Source organism: Oncorhynchus mykiss, chromosome 8 (genome assembly GCF_013265735.2).
Source record: "Oncorhynchus mykiss isolate Arlee chromosome 8, USDA_OmykA_1.1, whole genome shotgun sequence".
Lineage (NCBI taxonomy): Eukaryota > Metazoa > Chordata > Actinopteri > Salmoniformes > Salmonidae > Oncorhynchus > Oncorhynchus mykiss.
In genome coordinates this window covers 11,959,849-11,985,108 of record NC_048572.1, presented here as the reverse complement: position 1 = coordinate 11,985,108, position 25,260 = coordinate 11,959,849, and the positions used below count along the sequence as shown (strand labels likewise).

General features: G+C 45.2%; 1 protein-coding gene across 6 annotated transcripts in view; it reads right to left on the bottom strand.

Annotated features, from left to right (window-relative positions):
• Positions 1–1,060: 1,060 nt before the first annotated feature.
• Positions 1,061–25,260, bottom strand: part of LOC110529374 (rho-associated protein kinase 2) — a 64,983-nt gene continuing 40,783 nt past the window's right edge. Inside the window, exons 9-34 of one of the 6 annotated variants that reach the window (XR_005052775.1) lie at positions 24,731–24,890; positions 23,338–23,431; positions 21,958–22,046; positions 21,820–21,868; positions 21,601–21,736; positions 20,705–20,796; positions 20,322–20,568; positions 18,469–18,575; positions 17,906–18,065; positions 17,315–17,475; positions 15,972–16,156; positions 15,701–15,770; positions 14,067–14,170; positions 12,780–12,966; positions 11,363–11,456; positions 10,910–11,004; positions 9,756–9,947; positions 7,019–7,190; positions 6,414–6,641; positions 5,669–5,736; positions 5,286–5,374; positions 4,944–5,022; positions 4,527–4,797; positions 4,068–4,380; positions 3,457–3,550; positions 1,061–1,905 (exon numbers count right to left, since the gene is read on the bottom strand). Coding sequence is in view for 4 of the 6 variants with exons in the window: in XM_036984758.1 (XP_036840653.1) it covers positions 2,757–2,865; positions 4,068–4,380; positions 4,527–4,797; positions 4,944–5,022; positions 5,286–5,374; positions 5,669–5,736; positions 6,414–6,641; positions 7,019–7,190; positions 9,756–9,947; positions 10,910–11,004; positions 11,363–11,456; positions 12,780–12,966; positions 14,067–14,170; positions 15,701–15,770; positions 15,972–16,156; positions 17,315–17,475; positions 17,906–18,065; positions 18,469–18,575; positions 20,322–20,568; positions 20,705–20,796; positions 21,601–21,736; positions 21,820–21,868; positions 21,958–22,046; positions 23,338–23,431; positions 24,731–24,890 (3,551 nt within the window). In the remaining 2 variants the exon portion in view is untranslated. Of the gene's footprint in view, positions 1,906–2,745; positions 2,866–3,456; positions 3,551–4,067; positions 4,381–4,526; positions 4,798–4,943; positions 5,023–5,285; positions 5,375–5,668; positions 5,737–6,413; positions 6,642–7,018; positions 7,191–9,755; positions 9,948–10,909; positions 11,005–11,362; positions 11,457–12,779; positions 12,967–14,066; positions 14,171–15,700; positions 15,771–15,971; positions 16,157–17,314; positions 17,476–17,905; positions 18,066–18,468; positions 18,576–20,321; positions 20,569–20,704; positions 20,797–21,600; positions 21,737–21,819; positions 21,869–21,957; positions 22,047–23,337; positions 23,432–24,730; positions 24,891–25,260 lie in introns of those variants that run through there. The other 5 variants (XM_036984758.1, XM_036984757.1, XR_005052776.1 and 2 more) reach the window with 5 other exon arrangements.

The following is a 25,260-nucleotide window of genomic DNA, read 5'->3' as shown; positions in this document are numbered from 1 at the left end:
TGCCGTTTTGCCCCTTTGGTTGGTGTTGTTGACAAGACAGCACAAACAGAGCTGGGACTAGGCTACAAACACTTTACTCTGATAATGTAACATGATTTGAATGAAGTAATACACTCATCTAAGTATCAATTGTAGACTAAACTCAGATTTCACACTTTAAATTATATTGTTTATACATAGCCTATCTTGTAACATTACAGGGAAAAATATGTGCAGTGAAATATTTAGTTTTCGTAAAAATAAAACTATCACACGGTACCAGTCAAAAGTTTGGACTCCTTCAAGGTTTTTAATTTATTTAAAGTTTTTCATACATTGTAGAATAATAGTGAAGACATTAAAACTATGAAATAACACATGGAATCATGTAGTAACCAAGAAAGTGTTAAATGAAAATATATTTTATATTTGAGATTCTTCAAAGTAGCCACCCTTTGCCTTGATGACAGCTTTGCACACTTGACATTCTCTCAACCAGCTTCATGAGGTAGTCACCTGGAATGCATTTCAATTAACAGGTGTGCCTTGTTAAAAGTTAATTTGTGGAATTTCTTTCCTTCTGAGCCAATCAGTTGTGCTGTGACAAGGTATACAAAAGATAGCCCTATTTAGTAAAAGACCAAGTCTATATTATGGCAAGAACAGCTCAAATAAGCAAAGAGAAACAGCAGTCCATTATTACTTTAAGACATGAAGGTCAGTCAATGCAGAACATTTCAAGAACTTTGAAAGTATCTTCAAGTGCAGTCTTAAAAACCATCAAGCACTATGATGAAACTGGCTCTCATGAGGACCGCCACAGGAAAGGAAGACCCAGAGTTACCTCTGCTGCAGAGGATAAGTTCCTTAGAGTTACCAGCCTCAGATATTGCAGCCCCCAAAAAATACTTCAGAGTTCAAGTAACAGACATCTCAACATCAACTGTTCAGAGACGACTACGTGAATCAGGCCTTCGTGGTTGAATTGTTGCAAAGCTGTCATCAAGGCAAAGGGTGGCTACTTTAAAGGTCTTAAATATATTTAGATTTTTTTGACACTTTTTTGGTTACTACATGATTCCATGTTTTATTTGATAGTTTTGATGTCTTCACTATTATTCTACAATGTAGAAAATAGTAAAAATAAATTAAAACCCTTGAATAAGTAGGTGTCCAAACTTTTGACTGGTACTGTATCTTTGTGGCAATAATACACTGACAGAACACGTGTTCCTATATATACACACATACACACACTCACATACCTAATACAGACCCATCTAATTATATAGCTTATGAGGATCACCCAGGCATGTAAAGACACAGGCAAATATATGGCTAGGTCTGTATGTATTTCAACATGACAATTATAAAATAAGGCCGTTTTAGAGTGACCTGCAAAGTATTTCATTTTCTCGATCCATGAAATCATGGAATTGTACAAATTTGCTATGACATGCATAGTGTATGAAGCCTGGTGCCAGATCTGTTTGTGCTGTCTTGCCATTGGCATGACAACAGCACAGTAATGGAGTTGGCAAGACAGCACAAACGGATCTAGGACCAGGCTATACTGTAGAAGGCAGAAGGTGAAACCATTTGGTTTACTGAGACATATGCAAGTCTGACTGCAGTCCTTACATGAATGCAACGTTAACCTGACCCTCTTTCCCTAAAATATCTGGCATTTTGCAGTCTTTGGTTGAATCCAAAATGGCACCTTCCTCCCTATATAGTGCCACTACTTCTGACCAGAACCATATGGGCCCTGGTTAAAAGTTGTGCACTATATAGGGAATAGGGCCCCATTTGAGACACTGCCTTTGTCTCTGAAAAGGCAAAGTAGATGTATAGGTTCCACTGTGTTCAGGCTCCAGTCCACATGATGTGAGAGGATTCAGCACATCTTTGTATCATAGAGGTAAACTGTGAAGAGAGAAAATTAATTAATTCATATGGCATTTTGCTAGATGAAGTCAGATTACGCACACGAAGAGTGCGTGCAAAAACACACACACACACCAAACAGCTAACAAAACACCAGCCATCAACACCACACACACACACACCAAACAGCTAACAAAACATCAGCCATCAACACCACAAACTAGCAGCACACAGCATGCAACTAAACAAAGATTTGTTGAGAACTCTGACAACTCAAACACACATTGACACTGACTGTGGTGGGTTCTTCAGCAGAACACAGACTGTGGTGGGTTCTTCAGCAGAACACTGACTGTGGTGGGTTCTTCAGCAGAACACTGACTGTGGTGGGTTCTTCAGCAGAACACTGACTGTGGTGGGTTCTTCAGCAGAACACTGACTGTGGTGGGTTCTTCAGCAGAACACTGACTGTGGTGGGTTCTTATGCAGAACACTGACTGTGGTGGGTTCTTCAGCAGAACACTGACTGTGGTGGGTTCTTCAGCAGATATTATCATATTATAGTGAATGTCCAACTCAGTGACTCCCATCAGAAAGCTCTACACAACCCAATCATTACTGGCAATCAATTCTGTTTAATGCCCCTATTGAAATCACACAAAACATGCATAATAGTGATAATACCGGTATGCCATTTAGTAGACACTTGTATCCAAAGCGACCTACAGTACAGTGAGTGCATACATTTTTAGTCTGTTATCCCTCTCAGAATTGAACTACGACTGAGGTGCCATGCTCTTACCAATGGAGCCACACATGCATCAGGCCTCAAGGCCTCCAACAAAAACTCAATTTCCCAGCAGCCACTGCTGAAGTTACCCCTCACTTCCTCAGAAGCCGAACATATCATCATCATCATCATCATCATCATCATCATCATCATCGACATCCTCCAACGACCAACTCCAGTCCTTCAGGCTTTCAAAATCAACAAGCAATCTGAAACGGTAGAGGGAGTCCCCCTGGTGTCAGTCCATGGCCTGCAGTCCATGTTTTAGTCAGACACTACAGTGAGCAATTCCTGATTCTCTACCCTTCTGCCCTAACTGTACACTTTCATGGATTGAAAAAGACTGGTGTAAGAAATATGGTGCCAACTCCCTAGTCCAGCCCATATACACACCAATCCAGTTCACTCCTAGATAGAGAACGGTAGAGAATTGGGACATGGGGTCAGCCCTGTACAGTTACTTGAAATGCATGACATGAGGCAGAGGGTGGAGGAGCGGCTGAGAGAGGGAGTGGTTAGTAGAGATGACATGGATGAGCGGCTGAGAGAGGGAGTGGTTAGTAGAGATGACATGGTTGAGCGGCTGAGAGAGGGAGTGGTTAGTAGAGATGACATGGATGAGCGGCTGAGAGAGGGAGTGGTTAGTAGAGATGACATGGATGAGCGGCTGAGAGAGGGAGTGGTTAGTAGAGATGACATGGATGAGCGGCTGAGAGAGGGAGTGGTTAGTAGAGATGACATTGCAGGCAGTGCAGCAGACTGACAGTCACACACAATACTGACTGGGGTCTGCTACTTACAGTCTAGCAGAGTGATTAGCACTAGTATGATGGGGGGGTTCAAAGGTGAGGAGTCAAGTGTCAGTGGAGGATGATTCTGAGCATGGGGCCAGCACTAAAGGGAAGTGGCCAGTGGAAGAGAGTGAGTTAGGAGCTAGCTGAGCATGTGAGTAAATGAGTTTTCCAGCATTCTGAGGCTTTCTACACCCTTCGTATTCATTGCTAAAGGTGAATGATGGACCTCACACTGATGACATCAACTTGGCTTTGGTTATTTGTGAAGTTATAGTGTTGAAAGTGTGTGTAAGTCCAGGACTAGGCATAATCTTTCTCTGGGAAACCGGCACATAGAGTTGTGACAGTTTGGAATAAGTATAGTCCATAAAAGACTCAAGCAACAGCAAGAACATTATGCCATGATTGCAGATTTGTTTATAAGATAATTTACTTATTAGCTCATAAACTGGCATGAAGCTAAGCAAGATGACTCTGGTCTAAAAGACAAGTAACATAAACCATTATGTGATTACTGTGGAAAGTTCCTAGAATGAATAGTCTGACAAGTACACTCCTACACTACACAACGTTTGAAAGATTTCCAGTTCCTAGTCAAACCCCACCCATAGTCTCACCTGGGCTTCCCTTCGAGCTGAGTCTTCTGGCGACTAGGCTGGACCTTGATGGCTCCGCGGTAGGAAAGGCTAGGGGAGTTGCGGGGGGGGGACCGTTGTGGGGTGTTGCGGGGGGAGGCTTGTGGGGAGGTTTCTGGGGAGGAGCGAGAGGGTGGCTCGGGGGCTTGGGCAGCAGAGGCTGCAGTGGGGGCGGGGCTAGGGGTGGGGTGTTTCCGGGGGATGCGTTTGATTAGCTGGCTGACCCATCTCTTCTGCTCTGTCTGAGAGCCGGCCAATAGGAGCAGGTCTTTGGCCGTGGACATGTCATAGTTTACTGAGGAGAGACGAGGGTTAAGGTTAGTCAATACACTCTAAAACAGGTAGAAAAACCATTATGAACTGTGCTGTACATTGGTTAACAATACTAGTGGAGTATTTGAACCACGGCCCAACAAGATGTGACCTTTGCCCTCTACTGACCCCTGCAGGGGGCGATGACCTCCTCCTTCCGGTCTAGGTGGTCCTTGTGGCACTTGGTGTGGCAGCGGCGGCACTCCAGCGCGGGAGGCGGCTTGAACATGTTCCACAGGGGTCGCGTGCATGCCTCGCAGCTTGACGGCAGGTGGTAGAACGTGGGGATGAATTCGTGACCCTTGTGCCTGACGAAGGATGAGCGCTCGCCTGTCAGCGTTAGGGGCTCCGCCGCAAACTCTTGCTCCCGCTTGCTCTCGCCCTCATTGGCGTACAGAATCTGTGAGGGGGAAGAAAGGGAAGACAGAAAAGAGAGGGATGAGAGAAGTGAAATTCACCATTAACAGTTTTTCTACTGCTCAAAACAGAGGAATGTAAAACTAGTCCAGGACAGCTTGGCTCAACTTTGTGTCTGAGTTATATTACCTGGAATATCCGGGGGATTTCTTTGACGTCAGCGCGGTACACGTCTGTCTGAGTGACCGGTCGGATGTGGAACAGCTTACTGCAAGGAGGAAAGAACAAGGTTATGAACAAGGTTATGATAGGCATCTCAATACAAGCAGTTGGTCTCTATCAGCAGAGGCCATAGGAATTCATGGGACGAAAACAGAGGCTCCGTCTCAAATAGCACCCTATTAGCTACATAGGTCTCTAGTTAAAACCAGTGCACTATGGGCCTTAGTTGAAAGTAGTTCAATATATAGGGAATAGGGTGCCATTTGGGAGCAGACAGAGCCACATAAGAATGTGGATGTCTTCACTCACTTGATGTCTAGGATCATGAAGGGGTTGGACTGCTCTCGGTCCATCTCACTGTTGTAGAACAGAATCTTCTTACTGCTCACTACCACATACTGTCAGAGAGAGAGAGAGAGAACAGTCACACTTTATCATCTCAAATACTGGGGAAATATCAACGTCTGTAGACATGGGTTCAAATAGTGTTTGTTTTCTTTTGAATACTTTAGAGTGTTTGATTGAGCCTGCCCGGAGTGTTAAATGGACATCGTTTACACTTTTGGGACTATTCCACTTGTTGCCATTGAGCCAGGATAGCTCAATCGATCGAAGATAAAGCATTTCAAATACTATTAGTACCCAGGACTGTATTAGCAGAAGGATAGGCGGAGCCAGAGGGAGCAGCATACCTTTCTATCCCATCCAAACCTCTTGGTATTCTTGGCAGGAAGTGACAGCCAGCCCTCCAGCCTGGTATCTGTTTTCCACAAGGGAAAAGGGAATTACATTAGCAAATAAGAGCAATACACTATTCCAGTATATTCCATACTGCAGAGAAGTAGCGGAGGTTAGGAGCCAATCCACACGGCACACTTTGTTTCAACAAGTTAAACCCCTGTTGTCAATGCAAACACGTTGCGTGCATCATATTATGCCCTTTTGCCAATTAATTTATCTCTATAATTTTTTTTTACATGACTTCCTTGCAATTGTATTTTGGTATCATCTACTAATTGTGCTTGAAACAAAGCACGGCTGCTTTGAAAAGACACCACATTTGTCGTGCACTCATTATGGGTCAAAGAAGTGCATTATATAAGGAATAGGGGGCCATTTCAGATACAGCTTAGGATCCCTACACTGGATCCATTCCAAAAGACAAACAAAGTCTGGACAGTACTCATACTATAGTTTGAGTCAACTCAAGGTTAACAGGGGCCACAAAATGTTAGGCTGCGACTTTCCGCACACAGCTGCAAAACACCAGGCAGTATTAGTAGCACTGTAAAGCCACTGTCAGTAGTGTTAGACACACAGCTGAGTAAAGCCACTGTCAGTAGTGTTAGACAGACAGCCGAGGCGGGAGAGAGAAGATGCGTATTTTTGGCGACTAGCTGCATTGTGTTTGAACTTTGAACCAGCATGCGGGTTCACCTGCACCACTGCAGTCAGGCTCTGGGGGCGGCTGCTCATAGGTGAGGGCCAAAGGTTGGCAGCCATGTTCTAACTGCCCATCATTTCCTTCATACTCATCCTCCTCCTCATCCTCAAAGAGAGGGTGAGATACTCTGAAGGAGGGCCGGGTGGCAACGCTGACAGATTTCTGCGTGCGCTGGTAGTGGAAGGACATGGACTCAGAGGTCTGGGAGTGAGTGATGTGCACTACGCAGCCACAACAGAGAGAGAGATGGAGGAAGGGAAAACAGGCAGGAATAAGGAATAACAGGTGTATCTTAAAGCAGAGGTTTAGGAATAGTGAAACAAGGGGTGGGAAAGGCCATAGAGGAGTGACGGGGGGAAATAAACGTGAGGGACATTGTGCTGAGAGATAGGGGAGGATAGAGGAGAAGAAATACTGTGGAAAGAGACAGCACAGAGATGGGGGAAGGATTGACTAACAATTAGTGTTAAATTACTACGTGCTCAGTGTTTTGACTCGGTGCTCGGTTGTTTTGACTCGGGTGCTCGGTCGTTTTGACTCGGGTGCTCGGTCGTTTTGACTCGGGTGCTAAAGTGAGGGGTGTTGAAAGTGTTGTTACCTGGGTAACCGCTGTCGTCCATGTCCAGGTCGTTACCACTGCTGAAACTAGTGGAGTCCATGGAGGTGATGCTCAGAGAGGTCAGCTGACAGCGCAGCTGCTCGATGTCACTGTCCTTACTGTCCAAGGCCATCTGCAGCTCAATGTGCACCTGGCTCTCGTCTGATATCACCTGGAGGTGGAAATACACACACACTTTTGAATTTAGCAGAAAGAATGTCAGTTAGGTTGGATTTACTGGTGTCTTCATATCGATGTAATTGTGGGAGGTCATTACAGCCAACTGGCCTCATTCCCCACAGCACTACCTAGTAATAATAACAACAACAACAACAAAAACATGTGAGATGCTCTCACAGTGAAATGTTCACAGCAGCAAGTGGTTGTGTGATGCTGAGTTTAACATTGTGATTGTGTTTTGGTCGGACTAGTGCTGAGCGATAAGTGCTTTTTGAGGTGGTTTCCGTTATTAAAAAAGTATCACGGTTTTCGATTTCAATATATATTGTTTTTAACATTAAATGCATTTAAAATAATGACATGACAATGACTTTAGAGCTTTGTCATGGAAATTCCAAAGACACAAATAGTGAACATTCAATTGCCAAAACATTGAAAATATTCCATCGTCTCTCAGGTCCACATTGAGTAGACATCAGTAGAAAAATAGGACATGACTATGAAATAATAAAACAGTTCAGTTGTGTATATTACTATATGAACAACTTGATTATTTTTCATTCCCCAGTCATCATCTCATCGCTGCTCAGACAGTAGCAGTCAGCCAGCCAGTTATCTCTGTGTTCCCCATACTGTACTGCCTTCAGTCATCATCTCATCGCTGCTCAGACAGTAGCAGTCAGCCAGCCAGTTATCTCTGTGTTCCCCATACTGTACTGCCTTCAGTCATCATCTCATCGCTGCTCAGACAGTAGCAGTCAGCCAGCCAGTTATCTCTGTGCTCCCCATACTGTACTGCCTTCAGTCATCATCTCATCGCTGCTCAGACAGTAGCAGTCAGCCAGCCAGTTATCTCTGTGTTCCCCATACTGTACTGCCTTCAGTCATCATCTCATCGCTGCTCAGACAGTAGCAGTCAGCCAGCCAGTTATCTCTGTGTTCCCCATACTGTACTGCCTTCAGTCATCATCTCATCGCTGCTCAGACAGTAGCAGTCAGCCAGCCAGTTATCTCTGTGTTCCCCATACTGTACTGCCTTCAGTCATCATCTCATCGCTGCTCAGACAGTAGCAGTCAGCCAGCCAGTTATCTCTGTGTTCCCCATACTGTACTGCCTTCAGTCATCATCTCATCGCTGCTCAGACAGTAGCAGTCAGCCAGCCAGTTATCTCTGTGCTCCCCATACTGTACTGCCTTCAGTCCTCATCTCATCGCTGCTCAGACAGTAGCAGTCAGCCAGCCAGTTATCTCTGTGTTCCCCATACTGTACTGCCTTCAGTCATCCTATTTAGATTGCCTGCCTAAGCATGCCACAGAGCTGTCTGACAAAATCATTTGACTAGTTTTCCAAAGTAGATAAGACATACTTTCACAAACGGTCTCTGCCCTCCTCGTTGTTGTGTTGTGTACATTCCTCCCTCATTTGTGTGCATCTAACCTAATGTTGCAGGCGTAAAAGTGTATCTGTCCAGAGATCTGTGCCATCACAGCAGCAAGATTTGTGACCTGTTGCCACAAGAAAAGGGCAACCAGTGAAGAACAAACACCATTGTAAATACAACCCATATTTATGCTTATTTATATTATATTGTGTCCTTTAACCATTTGTACATTGTTAAAACACTGTATATATATATATATATATATATATATATATATATATATATATATATATATATATATATATATATATATATATATATATATATATATATATATATATATATATATGACATTTGTAATGTCTTTATTGTTTTGAAACTTCTGTATGTGTAATGTTTACTGTTAATTTTTATTGTTTATTTCACTTTATATATTATCTACCTCACTTGCTTTGGCAATGTTAACACATGTTTCCCATGCTAATAAAGCCCTTGAATTGAATTGAATTGATCTGTATATAATGACTAGATGCTCATGTTTCCACCTTAACAATGGGAGTCGTACCAAAGGCAGGAAGGCAGGCGACAAGCTTAAGTTCAAAGTTCACCCATTGGATTTATTTTGGACATTTGTCTCTTGTCCGAGACGGAAAAAATAGTCAGATTATGTTCATTGTAGTTAACTGCCACGTAGATTGAATATTTGGCTTAATGAAAACTACAATTGCCTTCAGCTCAGCGTCCCCCATAAAGTTCTTGACTTGAATTCTCTTTCGACAAATGCTGCGTTGGACTCACAAAACAAACAAAAAAACATTGGTCAAATTACGAAACGTTGGTTAAATCGCTCAGCACTAGGTTGGACTGACTGACTGCCTGTTAAAGAGGTTGTGTGATGGTTAGTATAAGGTTGTGGTTTGGTTGGACTGACTGACTGCCTGTTAAAGAGGATGTGTGATGGTTAGTATAAGGCTGTGGTTTGGTTGGACTGACTGACTGCCTGTTAAAGTGGTTGTGTGATGGTTAGTATAAGGCTGTGGTTTGGTTGGACTGACTGACTGCCTATTCAAGTGGTTGTGTGATGGTTTGTGTAAGGCTGTGGTTTGGTTGTACTGACTGACTGCCTGTTAAAGTGGTTGTGAGATGGTTAGTATAAGGTTGTGTTTTAGACTGACCGCCTGCATGTCGTTGATCTCTTTCTGGTACTTGATGATGGTGGAGTTGAGTTTCTCCTTCTCTGACCTCAGCTCCAGCTGCAGCTTCCTGTTCTCCTTCTCCTTCCTGCGCACGTCCAGCGTGTCGTCGCGGTTGTGACCCGTTCGCAACGTCTCCCTGCGGTTCATGATCTCGGCCAGCTTGTTGATCGCCTGGTGGGCATGTACATATACAGTCCACAATATATTATGGTAATGGACAGCACACTGCAATATATATTCTCAATGAAAAATGCGTTATGGGCTGGTTTCTCTGACACACGATTCAGCCTAGTCCTGGAACAAAACACACACATGTAATGGAGATTCTCTATTGAGTATGCTTTTTAGTCCGGAACTAGGCATCTGACTCTATATATTAAATCAACAAATAGATGCATACTATGTAACATTGGAGTTCTGTCTCTGTCCTGCTGAACCCAGGACATGAACACAACCATCATTTGTATTCCAGGTGCTAGCGTTTTATGCTAACCATTACCCTACCAATAACATGGGCAGTGTTCAAATACCTATACTTGCTGTCTAAATAGTAAGCATTTGGGGTATGTGAAAATATAAAATTTTATAGAAAGTGACATTTTGGGAAAGACGATGCTTTAAATGCCAGGATGTCATATACTCATTTCCATCTAGTATAATTCACTGCACACTATTGAGGAAGAACAGCTGATATTCAGATATGACGAGCTGTACCCAAATGAACTATTGGCGGGAATCAATGTAATTGCGCATTCTCAGTATGGATGAGCCTAGTATGTTGATATTTGTTGTGTACTTCATCTGTTTTTACTAAACAGTACATTCTAAATAGTATGTAGTACTATTAGTACACAGTATTTAACTTACTACTGTAACGCACTCTGGATAAGATCGTCTGCTAAATGACTAAAATGTAAAGATGTCGTTTTAGTAAGTAGTAGACAAGATAGACTTCAGAAACAGACATCGTCTTAGTAGGGTTAGGGTGACGTTACTACAGGTCTCAGGGCAGGTGATGTCACCGCAATATGGCTGCTAGCGCTTACTAGCCAGCTAGTTCACACGTGACACACATCCGCCCAGTCTCATCCGCCCAGTCTCATCCGCCCAGTCTCATCCGCCCAGTCTGTCACCTGAATCTTGAGCGTTCTCTCCGTCTGCAGCTGCTTCTCAAAGGACATCTTCACACAGTTCATCTGTCTCTCCTCCTCTCTGGCCTTCTGCAGCTCTGTGGACCAAACCAATACCAAACATTCTCACAACACTCTGGAATGTTTTGGACAACACACAGCATCACCAAACCAATACCAAACATTCTCATAACACCTTTGGAATGTTTTGGACAACACAGAGCATCACCAAACCAATACTAAACGTTCTCATAACACCTCTGGAATGTTTTGGACAACACACAGCATCACCAAACCAATACTAAACATTCTCACAACACCCCTGGAATGTTTTGGACAACACACAGCATCACCAAACCAATAACAAACATTCTCACAACATCTCTGTTACATTCTGGCCACTGTAAACCGGGGCTCAGAGCACAAGGGGTCTAGACAATGAGAGGCGTGACTCACGTTGCTGCATCTCCTTCAGTTGGTTATTGAGCTCCTCCTTCTCATTGGCCAGGTTGGCCACGTCCACTGTCAGGGTGCGGTTGGACTCCTCCAGCTGTAGGAGACAGCAGAGGACAGGTCGGCGTTACAGACACTCCAAGTACTGTGTGTGTGTGTGGTCTTTTCATGCGAGTACAGTACATGCCGGATAAAAAAATGTCACAACAAGCCTGATGGAAAAAGCACATTTTCCAGTAAACTTTCCAAATGTCAGCAAAATCAAAATACGCAAGACAAATTGGGATCTTTTTGTGTCTGTAAAATGAGTAATGCGAGAATTTTTTATGCAGATTTTAGAATATTTGCATGAAAAACAGTTGGCTATTGGATGGATGCCTAGCTTCAGAAACCTAGCTAGTGAAACCTAGCTAGTGAAACCTAGCATCAGAAACCTAGCTAGTGAAACCTAGCTTCAGAAACCTAGCTAGTGAAACCTAGCTTCAGAAACCTAGCTAGTGAAACTTGGCTTCAGAAACCTAGCTAGTGAAACTTGGCTTCAGAAACCTAGCTTCAGAAACTTGGCTTCAGAAACCTAGCTTCAGAAACTTGGCTTCAGAAACCTAGCTTCAGAAACCTAGCTTCAGAAACCTAGCTAGTGAAACCTAGCTAGTGAAACCGAAACCTAGCTTCAGAAACCTAGCTTCAGAAACCTAGCTTCAGAAACCTAGCTAGTGAAACCTAGCTTCAGAAACCTAGCTAGTGAAACCTAGCTTCAGAAACCTAGCTAGTGAAACCTAGCTAGTGAAACCTAGCTTCAGAAACCTAGTTAGTGAAACCTAGCTTCAGAAACCTAGCTAGTGAAACCTAGCTTCAGAAACCTAGCTAGTGAAACCTAGCTTCAGAAACCTAGCTAGTGAAAGTTAGCTTCAGAAACCTAGCTAGTGAAACTTAGCTTCAGAAAACTAGCTTCAGAAACCTAGCTAGTGAAACCTAGCTTCAGAAAACTAGCTTCAGAAACCTAGCTAGTGAAACCTAGCTTCAGAAACCTAGCCAGTGAAACCTAGCTTCTTTGACAATATTCTTAACTGATTGATTGAATTCATGTCTCGGTTTCACTCTCGGTATCTCTCTCTTCCTCCCTCTGTCAGTCCCCCCCCCCCTCTCTGTGTCAGTCTCTCTTCCTCCCTCTGTCAGTCTCCCCCCCCTCTGTGTCAGTCTCTCTTCCTCCCTCTCGTCCCCCCTCTCTGTGTCAGTCTCTCTTCCTCCCTCTCATCCCCCCTCTCTGTCTCTCTTCCTCCTTCCCTCTCAATCTCTCTTCCTCCCTCTGTCTCTCTCTATCCCCTCCCTCCCTGTTGTCTACTAGCTCCTGCCATCATGTCTCCTCTCACTCCCTCTCCTTCCCTTTCTCTCTGCCCCCCTCTCTATCTCCCCCTCTCACCGAGCCGATGGTAGCCTCCTTGTCTCCTAGCTCCTGCCTGTGTCTGGCCGTCATTTCCTTCACTTCCAGTTCCTTCATGATCTTCTCCTTCTCTAGGTCAGAGTACTGCTCTTCGGCGATGGAGCGCGCCAGCTGCTCCGAGTCCGCCTTGGTCAGGCTCACCTCCAGCTGGGCCGCCAGGGAATCCCTGAGGGAAAGACGATCCGGAATATCAGGGAATGTGGGAACATTGGGGAATTGGACACTATAACCTGGGAAATGTTAATGAGACCAAATCTGTGCCCAGTACTGTTATGGCCGCCAGAGACCCCTGGAAATTAGGAATGTGGGGAAATTCTCACACTACTGTATGGGAAAATAAAGTTAATGAAACCTAATCTAGTCCAGTACTGTATGTCAGAGCAGTCACTGGAAGCCCGGAAAGGAAATCCCGTAATACCAGGAAAATCAGTGTTTGTGGGATTTTTTTACACTACAATATGGGAAAGAGGAACAGATGACATTAGTGTCATGTTTGTCAGGGCATTCACACGACCAAGGCCTACATTAATCTCTCAAAGTCAGTAAACGTTATGTTCAGGCCAATCAATGAGCTCCATAGCCATTTCTATGAAACACTTACCCACAGTCCTACGGGCTTGCTGTTACAGGAATCTACACGTTAAAAGTCTGTCTGTGTGACTTTACAGTGCGTGTTAATCTCGGTTAACTCAGAACTAGAATCTTGCGTCATTTTGTCAGACGCTCAAAGCTTATTGTGTTGGTGATATGGTGATTGATGGCACGTCACCTGTAGACTGGAGGTTAGGTAACACGCTGATTATATTACCTGCAGTATTGTCAGGCTATCATCTCGCAATTGACTGAGTGATAAGGGTGGAATGCATGTTGACGTTAGGCTACAGATCATCTTTCAGGGACAGACTACAGTCCTAGAGAGACTAAGTGTGTGCTCATGACTCTAATCTTCAACAGTTTGTTAGAGGTGCTCAGAGGGTCAAGATGAAATTTTCCTTTCAAAATGGTCCAGTCCAGCACCTACAGTAGATACGTAACCAGGCCAGTGCAGTACAGCTCGGCTCAGTTTGGCTTGGCTCAGTATTGTGAACAAATAGTGTCAGGTAGGGTTACAAAATTCCGTTAACCTTGACCAAAGTTTCAAGAAATCCTGGTTGTAAGATTACTGTAAGATTTCTGGAAAACATGGGAATTTGGGGAAAAGTTACCAGAATGTTGCAATCTTAGTGTCAAGGAACAGTTTCTGGTTGGATCCTAATGTTCCAGTACCTTTCTTCCTGGTACTCCTCCAGTCTCTGCTGAATGTCTTTATACAGCTTGTTCCTCTCATCACACTCCTCCTTCAGCTCCCGGTTCTGGGTCTTGTACAGGGTCTGGTACAGAGGAAACGGTCAACACACAACAACTATGGGATGTCCCAAATGGCACCATATTCCATATGTAGTGCACTACTTTTACCAGGGTCCATAGGGATCTGGGATCTGAGCTTCAATGCCATACAACTCTCCTTCCGTGGCCTCCAACTGTTCTTAAACGCAAGTAAAACTAAATGCATGCTATTCAATCGATCACTGCCCGCACCTGCTCGCCCGTCCAGCATCACTACTCTGGACGGCTCTGACTTAGAATACGTGGACAACTACAAATACCTGGGTGTCTGGTTAGACTGTAAACTCTCCTTCCAGACTCACATTAAGCATCTCCAATCCAAAATTAAATCTAGAATCGGCTTCCTATATCGCAACAAAGCATCCTTCACTCATGCTGCCAAACATACCCTCGTAAAACTGACCATCCTACCGATCCTCGACTTCGGTGATGTCATCTATAAAATAGCCTCCAACACTCTACTCAACAAGATGGATGCAGTCCATCACAGTGCCATCCGTTTTGTCACCAAAGCCCCATACACTACCCACCATTGCGACCTGTACGCTCGTTGGTTGGCCCTCGCTTCTTACTTGTCGCCAAACCCACTGGCTACAGGTTATCTTCAAGTCTCTGCTAGGTAAAGCCCTGCCTTATTATCTCAGCTCACTGATCACCATAGCAGCACCCACTCGTAGCACGCGCTCCAGCAGGTATATCTCACTGGTCACCCCCATAGCCAATTCCTCCTTTGGTCGTCTTTCCTTCCAATCCTCTGCTGCCCATGACTGGAACGAATTGCAAAAATCTCTGAAGCTGGAGACTCACATCTCCCTTACTAGCTTTAAGCACCAGCTGTCAGAGGAGCTTACAGATCACTGCAGCTGTACATAGCCCATCTGTAAACAGCCCATCTATCTACCTACCTCATCCCCATACTGGTATTTATTTATTTTGCTCGTTTGCACCCCAGTATCTCTACCTGCACATTCACCTTCTGCCGATCTACCATTCCAGTGTTTAATTGCTATATTGTAATTACTTCGCCACCATGGCCTTTATTTATTATTTATTTCCTTAACTTACCTCATTTGCACTCACTGTATATAGAATTTTTGTTTTCTTTTGTTCTACTGTATTATTGACTATGTTTTGTTTATTCCATGTGTAACTCTGTGTTGTTGTATGTGTCGAATTGCTATACTTTATCTTGGCCACGTCGCAGTTGCAAATGAGAACTTGTTCTCAACTAGCCTACCTGGTTAAATAAAAGTGAAATTAAAAAATGAAAATAAAAAGTAGTGCACTACATAGGGGATAGCGTGCCATTTGGGACAAAACACTACACTGGTAAGCAGAATGAATAGACAGAAAAGAGCTAATAGTATTTCTTAGGGATGCAAAATTAACTTTCCCAAAATACACAGGAGTATTCCAACCAGGATTTCTGGAAAACCTGGGAATTTGGGGAAAATTGCCCGAATTTTGCAACCCAGTCTTTCCAAACATTGGGAGTGTCTAGAAATCAACAGTACCGTGAAATACTGCTCTGCCTCCAGCTGGTCCTTCAACTCCTTCAGCTGTCCTTCAGCCTCCTGTCTCTCCCTGTGATTGGGCAAAATCACTGTCAATCACTACCATGTCAAATCACATGTCAATCTGAAACAACTGACATACACAACTCCCACCACTTAGGGTATGGGAAAGACAATCATGATATCTAACATCCATTGGTCATCACATCCTCTCTCTCACACACTTATGTCCAAGCCAGCTGCCCGTGTGTGTGTGTGTATCCCACTCTACCTGCGTAGCTCATGGTTCTGTTTCTCCAGGCTCTGCTTCATGTCTAGCAGGTGGTTGAGCTCCTGCTTCAGCTGCTTCTCTGAGGAGCGCAGGGCGGTCAACTGCTGGGTCTGGGCCTTCAGGTCGTTCTGGCTCAGCCTGCGCTTCTGCTCCTCCTGCTCCATGCCCAGGCTCAGGTTCTTCACCTAGAGGTGGAAGGAGGGAGGGGGAGGTGAGAGAGAAAAATAAAGAGGGAGAGAGAGAGCAAGATGGCGAGGTTAGTCAGGGTAAAGAGAGCACCAAGACTTACAGCTAACAGCCAAAATAAGTAAATGAGGGATACAAAGTATACTGAAAGCCGGTGCTTCCACACAGGTGAGGTTCCCGAGTTCATTAAGCAATTAACATCCCATCATGCTTAGGGTCATGTATAAAAATGCTGGGCAGGCCATTATTTTGGTTGCTATGGCTATGTCCCCATAGGATGACAATGCCCCCATCCACAGGGCACGAGTGGTCACTGAATGCTTTGATGAGCACGAAAACGATGTAAACCATATGCCATGATCTCAAACCAATAGAACACATAGCCCACCTATAATTTAGCCCAAACAACTACCTCTTTCCCTACTGTATTTATTTTATGTTATTTATTTATTTTGCTCCTTTATTTTATTTTATACCCCATTATTTTTATTTCTACTTTGCACATTCTTCCATTGCAAATCTACCATTCCAATGTTTTACTTGCTATATTGTATTTACTTTGCCACCATGGACTTTTTTTGCCTTTACCTCCCTTATCTCACCTCATTTGCTCACATCGTATATAGACTTGTTTCTACTGTATTATTGACTGTATGTTTGTTTTACTCCATGTGTAACTCTGTGTTGTTGTTTGTGTCGAACTGCTTTGCTTTATTTTGGCCAGATCGCAATTGTAAATGAGAACTTGTTCTCAACTTGCCTACCTGGTTAAATAAAGGTGAAAAAAAATAAAACTTATGGGGGAATCTGGAGTGGCGACTGAGACAGCGTTTTCCACCACCAACAACAAAACACCAAATGGTGGAATTTCTTGTGGAAGAATGGAGCATTCCTCCAATAGATTTCCAGACACTTGTAGAATCTATGCCAAGGTGCATTGAAGATAGTGGTCCAAAACCCTATTAAAACACTATGTTGGTTTTCCCTTTATATTGGCTGGTTCCTGTATGTTTGCAGCTGATGAAACAGAGAGAAGTCTTCACGAAACACAATCTTTACACACTCTCTCGCACATTCAACTCCTTACACACACACACAAACACAAGGTATGTACACACACACAGGGCAAGTACAGACACACACACAGAAACACACACCTCCTCGGCGAGTTTGTCCTTGTGCGTGTTCAGCTCATCCACTTTGTGCTGGGCCTGCTTGTAGTCACGGTCCAGCATGGAGTGTTCCTTCTCCAGCTGCAGCAGTCTGGACTCCAACTGCAGCTTGGAGCTCCGCTCCTCCTGCAGCGTCCGCTCCATCCCTGACAAACACAAGGAGACAATGCTACCATAACTATTAGAATAATAGACAATTGTATAATGTGGTCCATTAGCCAACACCTTTATCCAAACGGTCATTATTGACTCAGTAGTTTCTTGACCTCTCTTTTTCCCCCCACATACATTTTTCTCTAATATGCTCCATTTCTATCCACCCCAGGTTGCTGGATCGAATCCCTGAGCTGACAAGGTAAAAATCTGTAGTTCTGCCCCTGAGCAAGGCAGTTAACCCACTGTTCCCCGGGCGCCGAAAGACACGGATGTCGATTAAGGCAGCCCCTCGCACCTCTCTGATTCAGAGGGGTTGGGTTAAATGCTGAAGACACATTTCATTTGAAGGCATTCTGTTGTACAACTGACTAGGCATCCCATTTCCCCCAATCACCTCTCCTTTTTCTTCCTCCCTCTCACCTTTCAGGGCCTCAGACTTGGCCTCCTCAATGGACTTATAGACCTGGTTCTTGTCAGCAAGGCGTGTCTTGGTGGCCTTGTGCTCGGCCTCCTCTATGTCAAAACTCTGTTGCAACGACTTGAGCTTGAACGTCAGGTCAATCTCCTGGTTGCTCTTCTCCTAATGGGCCCAACCAGAGGTCAAAGGTCAGCTGTGTGTTTGTTAATTTGTGGCTGTAATCTGTGTACATCCACAGGACAAAGAGAGGACATCCGCCCCTGTGAGACCTGAGAGGATTTGAGATGATTAAAGAAATAGAAGATATTTCTCCCTCTCTTACAGGGACATTTTTATCACGTTGCTCACACCTATCCAATCCTCTCAGATCTCCACAAGAAAGGGGGAGGGACTAGAGGTCGATTTGGGCTTGGGAAATTCCCATGGAGCCAGAGTGCCATCTACATTAAGTCTTACCAGTGGGGTGGAGGGTTGTGTTCATCATGGCACATTTAAAAAAAACAACACTTGTTTTAGTCAATTTTCTTCCATTTGGTGTCTAATGAACACCACCCAAGCCTCTTACCTTCTCCATGTCAGTGAGTCTCTGCTGAAGCTGCCTCTTCTCTGTCTGTGTTCCAGAGAGAGAACCCTTCACCTGCTTCACCTCCTCTTCCAGACACTGGATATGTCCTGACAGAGAGAAAATAAGATGGAGAATGAGAGTGTGTGGAATATAGAAAGGGAAAAAGAAGTAGAGACACATAGTATAGAGGTAGAGACACATAGTATAGAGGTAGAGGCACATTAGTATAGAGGTAGAGACACATTAGTAGAGACACATTGGTATAGAGGTAGAGACACATTAGTATAGAGGTAGAGACATTGGTAGAGGTAGAGGCATTAGTGTAGAGGCATTAGTATAGAGGTAGAGGCATTAGTATAGAGGTAGAGACATTGGTAGAGGTAGAGGCATTAGTGTAGAGGCATTAGTATAGAGGCATTAGTATAGAGGTAAAGGCATTGGTATAGAGGTAGAGGCACATTAGTATAGAGGTAGAGACACATTAGTATAGAGGTAGAGACACATTAGTATAGAGGTAGAGACACATTAGTATAGCGGTAGAGACACATTAGTATAGAGGTAGAGACACATTAGTATAGAGGTAGAGACACATTAGTATAGCGGTAGAGACACATTAGTATAGCGGTAGAGACACATTAGTATAGCGGTAGAGACACATTAGTATAGCGGTAGAGACACATTAGTATAGAGGTAGAGACATTGGTAGAGGTAGAGGCATTAGTGTAGAGGCATTAGTATAGAGGCATTAGTATAGAGGTAAAGGCATTGGTATAGAGGTAGAGACACATTAGTATAGAGGTAGAGACACATTAGTATAGCGGTAGAGACACATTAGTATAGCGGTAGAGACACATTAGTATAGAGGTAGAGACACATTAGTATAGCGGTAGAGACACATTAGTATAGCGGTAGAGACACATTAGTATAGAGGTAGAGACACATTAGTAGAGACACATTAGTATAGAGGTAGAGACACATTAGTATAGAGGTAGAGACACATTAGTATAGCGGTAGAGACACATTCGTATAGTGGTAGAGACACATTAGTATAGCGGTAGAGACACATTAGTATAGAGGTAGAGACACATTAGTATAGAGGTAGAGACACATTAGTAGAGACACATTAGTATAGAGGTAGAGACACATTAGTATAGAGGTAGAGACACATTCGTATAGTGGTAGAGACACATTAGTATAGCGGTAGAGACACATTAGTATAGAGGTAGAGGCATTAGTGTAGAGGCATTAGTATAGAGGCATTAGTATAGAGGTAAAGGCATTAGTATAGAGGTAGAGACACAATAGTATAGAGGTAGAGGCACATTAGTATAGAGGTAGAGACACATTAGTATAGAGGTAGAGGCACATTAGTATAGAGGTAGAGATATCTATGAGGGCATCAAGCTAAGGAGAACACACACGGGTTCAGTCAAGGCTTCACACAGAGTACTAGGAGACATTACATCATCTACCTGTATTCACTCATTCCCTTCTTAAATGTGTAAAAATAACATCTGTCAATGTTTATTTTCCTTGTTGCTCCTGACTCCACCCAAGTGGAGACTTTGAAAGAGGGAAAACTATGAGACATCACAGCAAACAAAATCACTTGCCTGTTCCAAACTGTCCTGTCTGAACTGAATGGACGCAATGACCAATGTCCCAAAGTTTCCAAAACACAGGGTCTCTGTAAGAGTGACGTAGTCTCAGGCAGACCTGGGTCCTAGCTGTGCTTGGTTGAGCTTGCCTGGCACAATATAACTAATGAAATGGTTCCTAAAGTGAAAATCCTGCCCCTCTGGCACTCATGTCAATATGGAACCAATGGAATGGTTACAAATGTGCAAACTCACCCTGCAGGTCAACTATAATCTCTGTCCCCAGACAGCGGTCCCTCCTCTCAGCCTCCAGGTCGGCCTGAAGGCCCATCAGCTGCTGCTCCAGGCCCATCTTGGCGTTCTCCAGCTGGGTGCACTTGTCCACCAGCTCCCTGAGGCTGAGCTCCAGGGCCTGGGCATGCTTCTGGGCCTCCACCTGGCTCCTCCGCAGACGCCCCGCCGCCTCCTGCTCCTCTGCCAGCACGGCTGTCGCCTCATCCAGCTGAGAAGGAAGAGATGTGGTGGTGGGGTGGTTGGAGTTTTATCTTTATTAGTCAATTCAGGAGTGCAGAATTGGTGTCGAGTGAGCGAGAGCGCGACAGAGAAGGTAGGTAGAGAGATGGACTGTTCTGCCTCACCTGTCTCTGCAGGTGGATGTTCTTGTCACTGGACATCTGAGAGGTCTGGTTCCTCCTCTTCAGCTCTTCCAGCTGGTCCCGCAGGCTGTTCACTAGACAAGGACAATCAGGTGGACAGATCAATCAGTGTATCTGTGTTTAGGAGAGTGTGAACGTGTACAGGTGACATAATAGATGGCCAGGAGGATTTGTTATGGAACCCCGAGGCAGCCGCTACTCTTCCTGTAAAGGTAAAGGTAACTGGAGTGTGTGTAGGGACAAAATCCTAACTTAATTGCTGAATTCTAAATCAACCCCCCTAGCCCTTACACCCTAGGCACTATAGATCTGAGAGGATTGGACAGATCTAAGCATTATGGTAAATCGATTCACATTGCCTTCTGATTGGCTGGGTGGAGAATGATGTCACGGTGTTGCTTCCACCTAGCCAATCCTCTCAGATGTAAAGGAGTGGCTGGGCAATAGGGGCTGGGCAATAGGGGCTGGGCAGTAGGGGCTGGGCAGTAGGGGCCGGGGATCGATTTGGGATTCAGCAACTGTTTCATTGACATAATGTTGAGATAATTAGATAATGTTCCATACATAGGCGTAGCATCCATTGAAAGGGCTTGGTACCTCTAACCCAGGTTTCCCAAACTCTGTCCTTGGGACCTCAGAGGGTGCAGACTTATTTTTTTGCACTAGCACAACACAGCTGATTAAAATAATCAAGTAATCATCAAGCTTTGATCATTTGAATTAGCTGTGTAGCGTTAGGGCAAAAAACCAAACCGTGCCCCCCGTCGGGTCCCGAGGACATAGTTTGGGAAACCCTGCTAACCCTTGAATGGGGAGATCTGTTCAATGGATTCTACTTCTATGGTTCCATGTGTATGCGTCACACAGCCTGGGCTTACAGTCGTTCTCCAGGCAGCGTTTCCTGTCCGCCTCCAGCTCCACTTTGCGGAGGTTCTCTGCACTCTGGTACTGCAGCAGGGCCCTCTCTCTCTCCAGCTGCCTCAGAGAAGACTCCACTCTCTGCCTGCTGCTCATCTACAGGGACAGGGAAGGGTTCATGTGTGATGTGCCAAAACATTACTGACCAACTCTACATACTGCACATCACCCAGTCTCACCTCTTCCTCCAGTTCTTTAACCAGCTTCTCTAGATGACTAGTGGTAGTCCTGGGGAGAGAGGAACATGTGGGAGTAAGTAAGTGTGTGTGTGTGTGTGTGTGTGTGTGTGTGTGTGTGTGTTCTGAGGTGAGCCCTACTTGTATTTGTTTTCCAGGTGGTCTTTGGCCTGCATCTCATGGTTGAGCTGCTCCTCAAGACAATGGAGCTTCTTCCGCAGCTGATCTGACTGAAGAAGACAGGGAAGGAGAGTTAACAGGTACACACACTAACATGGAGCTCACCAGATGGAGCTCATACACTCAGGTATCAACATGTCTGTCAGTTCTGTCTGGTAATCACACAGCACTGAGTTCTGTCTGGTAATCACACAGCACTGAGTTCTGTCAGTTCGGTCTGGTAATCACACAGAGCTGAGTTCTGTCTGGTAATCACGCAGAGCTGAGTTCTGTCAGTCTGACAGTTCTGTCTGGTAATCACACAGTGCTGAGTTCTGTCAGTCTGACAGTTCTGTCTGGTAATCACACAGAGCTGAGTTCTGTCTGTTCTGCCTGGTAATCACACAGCTCTGGGTTCCGTCAGTTCTGTCTGGTAATCACACAGCGCTGAGTTCTGTCTGGTAATCACACAGTGCTGAGTTCTGTCAGTCTGTCAGTTCTGTCTGGTAATCACACAGCGCTGAGTTCTGTCAGTTATGTCTGGTAATCACACAGCTCTGGGTTTTGTCAGTTCTGTCTGGTAATCACACAGAGCTGAGATCTGTCAGTTGTTGTATGTCTGTCAGATAGAATTCTATTGCGTCGGTCTGATAATTGAGGGTGCGTTCGTAAATTCGCTCGGGCTATTTCAGAGCACTCTCGTCTGAGTGTGCCAGAGAGCAGAGTAACTTACGAATTGACAAACACTCAACACCTGTTGAATATGGCCGGTATCGGTAAACGTCAGCAAAGAAGCGTAATTAAATTGTTGCCAGCAGCACAGTTACAGTCACCAACACTCTGGATAACATGAAAACTGCCTAAACAGCTCTGCTAGGGGGAGTAAAATGGTCAGAGTGAGGCGTTCTCTCATTTGTGTCTGGATGTAGCTAGTAAGCTAGCCAACTTTTGCCAGTTAGCTTGGGTGTTTGACTGCTGTTGTGAGGCCAGAACGCTGGGATCAACCCTACTCCTCAGCCAGAGTGTCCAGTGTGCGCTCTGAATGCTCCGAGAATGAAACACTCTGAATTTACGAACGGACAATCTGACAACCCTCTAAGTTTAAGAATGCCCAGAGGGCACTCTGGCACTCCAGATTCTATTTACAAACACATGCTGAGTATGTCTGAGTGTTCTATTCAATCAGTCTAAGAATTATGTCTGTCTATGCGAGTGTTCTATTTCACTGGTTAGTCTTCAGAGCTACTCAAATGTCGTCTCAGGCCATCTGAGTACACATCTTCCCCTCTGCTCCCAGCTGTGCTTTAAAAACAAGCAAACAAACCCAAACACATGTACGTATGCAACGATTCAACAACCTACCTCTCCTTTGATGCTGTCCTGTTTTTCCTCACAGTTATCCACACAGTCCTTAGATTCCTCCACAGAGATCACTTTATTCACACTTCTTAGCAATCTGGTAGAGGAGGAGGGAGAGGGAGGAGAGAGGACATGGGTCTTTAAACTGGCTTTACCTGAGGTGCCCTACCACACCATGCCAACCTCCATGCCAGTGTCCCGCCCCATAACACATCCCGGCCCAACCCAGAACCCACCCACTTCAGACTCCAGCGCTACAATCCCCATTCACTGATCGTGATCATAAGATCAGACTTTTATCCGCATGGATTTTCTAGAAGGGCTATTGGAACAAGGAGGCAGTGTAAAGCAGGAACAGACGCAGAGTGTACGACTGGCTTAAAACGGTTTTACAGTTCTACACATATGAAACACAATCTCTCCCTCCATCCCTCCCTCTCCCTTCCTCCATCCATCCCTCTCCCTCCCTCCCTCCATCCCTCTCCCTCCCTCCCTCCCCTCCCTCCCTCCATCCCTCTCCATCCCTCCCCTCCCTCCATCCCTCTCCCTCCCTCTACCTCCATCCCTCTCCCTCCTCTCCCTTCCATCCCTCTCCCTCCTCTCCCTCCCTCCCTCCATCCCTCTCCCTCCCTCCCTCCCTCTCCCTCCCTCCATCCCTCTCCCTCCCTCCCTCCATCCATCCCTCTCCCTCCATCCATCCCTCCATCCCTCTCCATCCTCTCCCTCCCTCCCTCCCCCCCTCCATCCCTCTCCCTCCCTCCCTCCATCCCTCTCCCTCCCTCCATCCCTCTCCCTCCATCCCTCCCTCCCTCCATCCCTCTCCCTCCATCCCTCTCCCTCCTCTCCCTCCCCTCCCTCCATCCTCTCCCTCCCTCTCCCTCCCTCCATCCCTCTCCCTTCCTCCCTCCATCCCTCTCCCTTCCTCCCTCCATCCCTCTCCATCCTCTCCCTCCCTCCCTCCCTCCCTCCATCCCTCTCCCTCCCCTCCCTCCATCCTCTCCCTCCCTCCATCCATCCCTCTCCCTCCCTCCCTCCCTCCATCCCTCTCCCCCTCCATCCCTCCCTCCCTCCATCCCTCTCCATCCATCCCCTCCCTCCCTCCCTCCCTCTCTAGTTACAGGCAGAGCTGACTAAGCACATTTCCTGCAGAGCACAGAGAACCTTAAAAAACCAAATACCCTAGTGAATAAAGACAGACCATTAACAAAAAAAATTACTTAAAACATACAGCACATAGATTCAAATTCATTCCAATTTAAATGTAGTAAACCAAACATGATTCCTGGATAATTGGCTAGCTTGCTGAAGCTAAATATAACAATAATATAACTATATACAGACACTGTATAGATGCCAAACTTCACTCTTAGTATAGATAGAAAACAATTAGCCTTACTGGTCTTCCTTGAAGTAGGTGAAACCCACAAATGGCAGCTGGTTGCCCACAAAGGCCTTTGGTGTGGGAAAGGTCTCCACGTCACCTTTTTCATCCTCAATCTCGTCAAAGTTACTGGTGTCTATGTCACTGCTCAACTCCGGCACTACTGGGGCCACGGCTGAACGAGGGACAGGCAGAGAGTGAGAGAGGAATGCAGAGCGGGAGAAGCAGAGGAGGTAGAGAGGTGACAGAGAGGGAGGAGAGAGGCAAAGTGAGAGAGAGATTCAGTCAGAAAGAAGCAAAGAGTGTGAGAGAGCGAGCGAGAGAACAGGAAAAGGTGGAAATAGTGTGGGTTTGGGCAGAGGAAGGAGACAGATGGTTAAAATGTCTAAAATTAATCAAATCAGAGATAACCGTTGGCTCCTCCAATTCTCAATAAGATATCATTTTTAGACTATACTGTGATGTTCTAGGTGTGTGTAGTCTATAGTACACCGAGCCGCCCTGGGCACAGGCGGTAGGAGCGAGCTGGCGTGGGGCGGACTCCA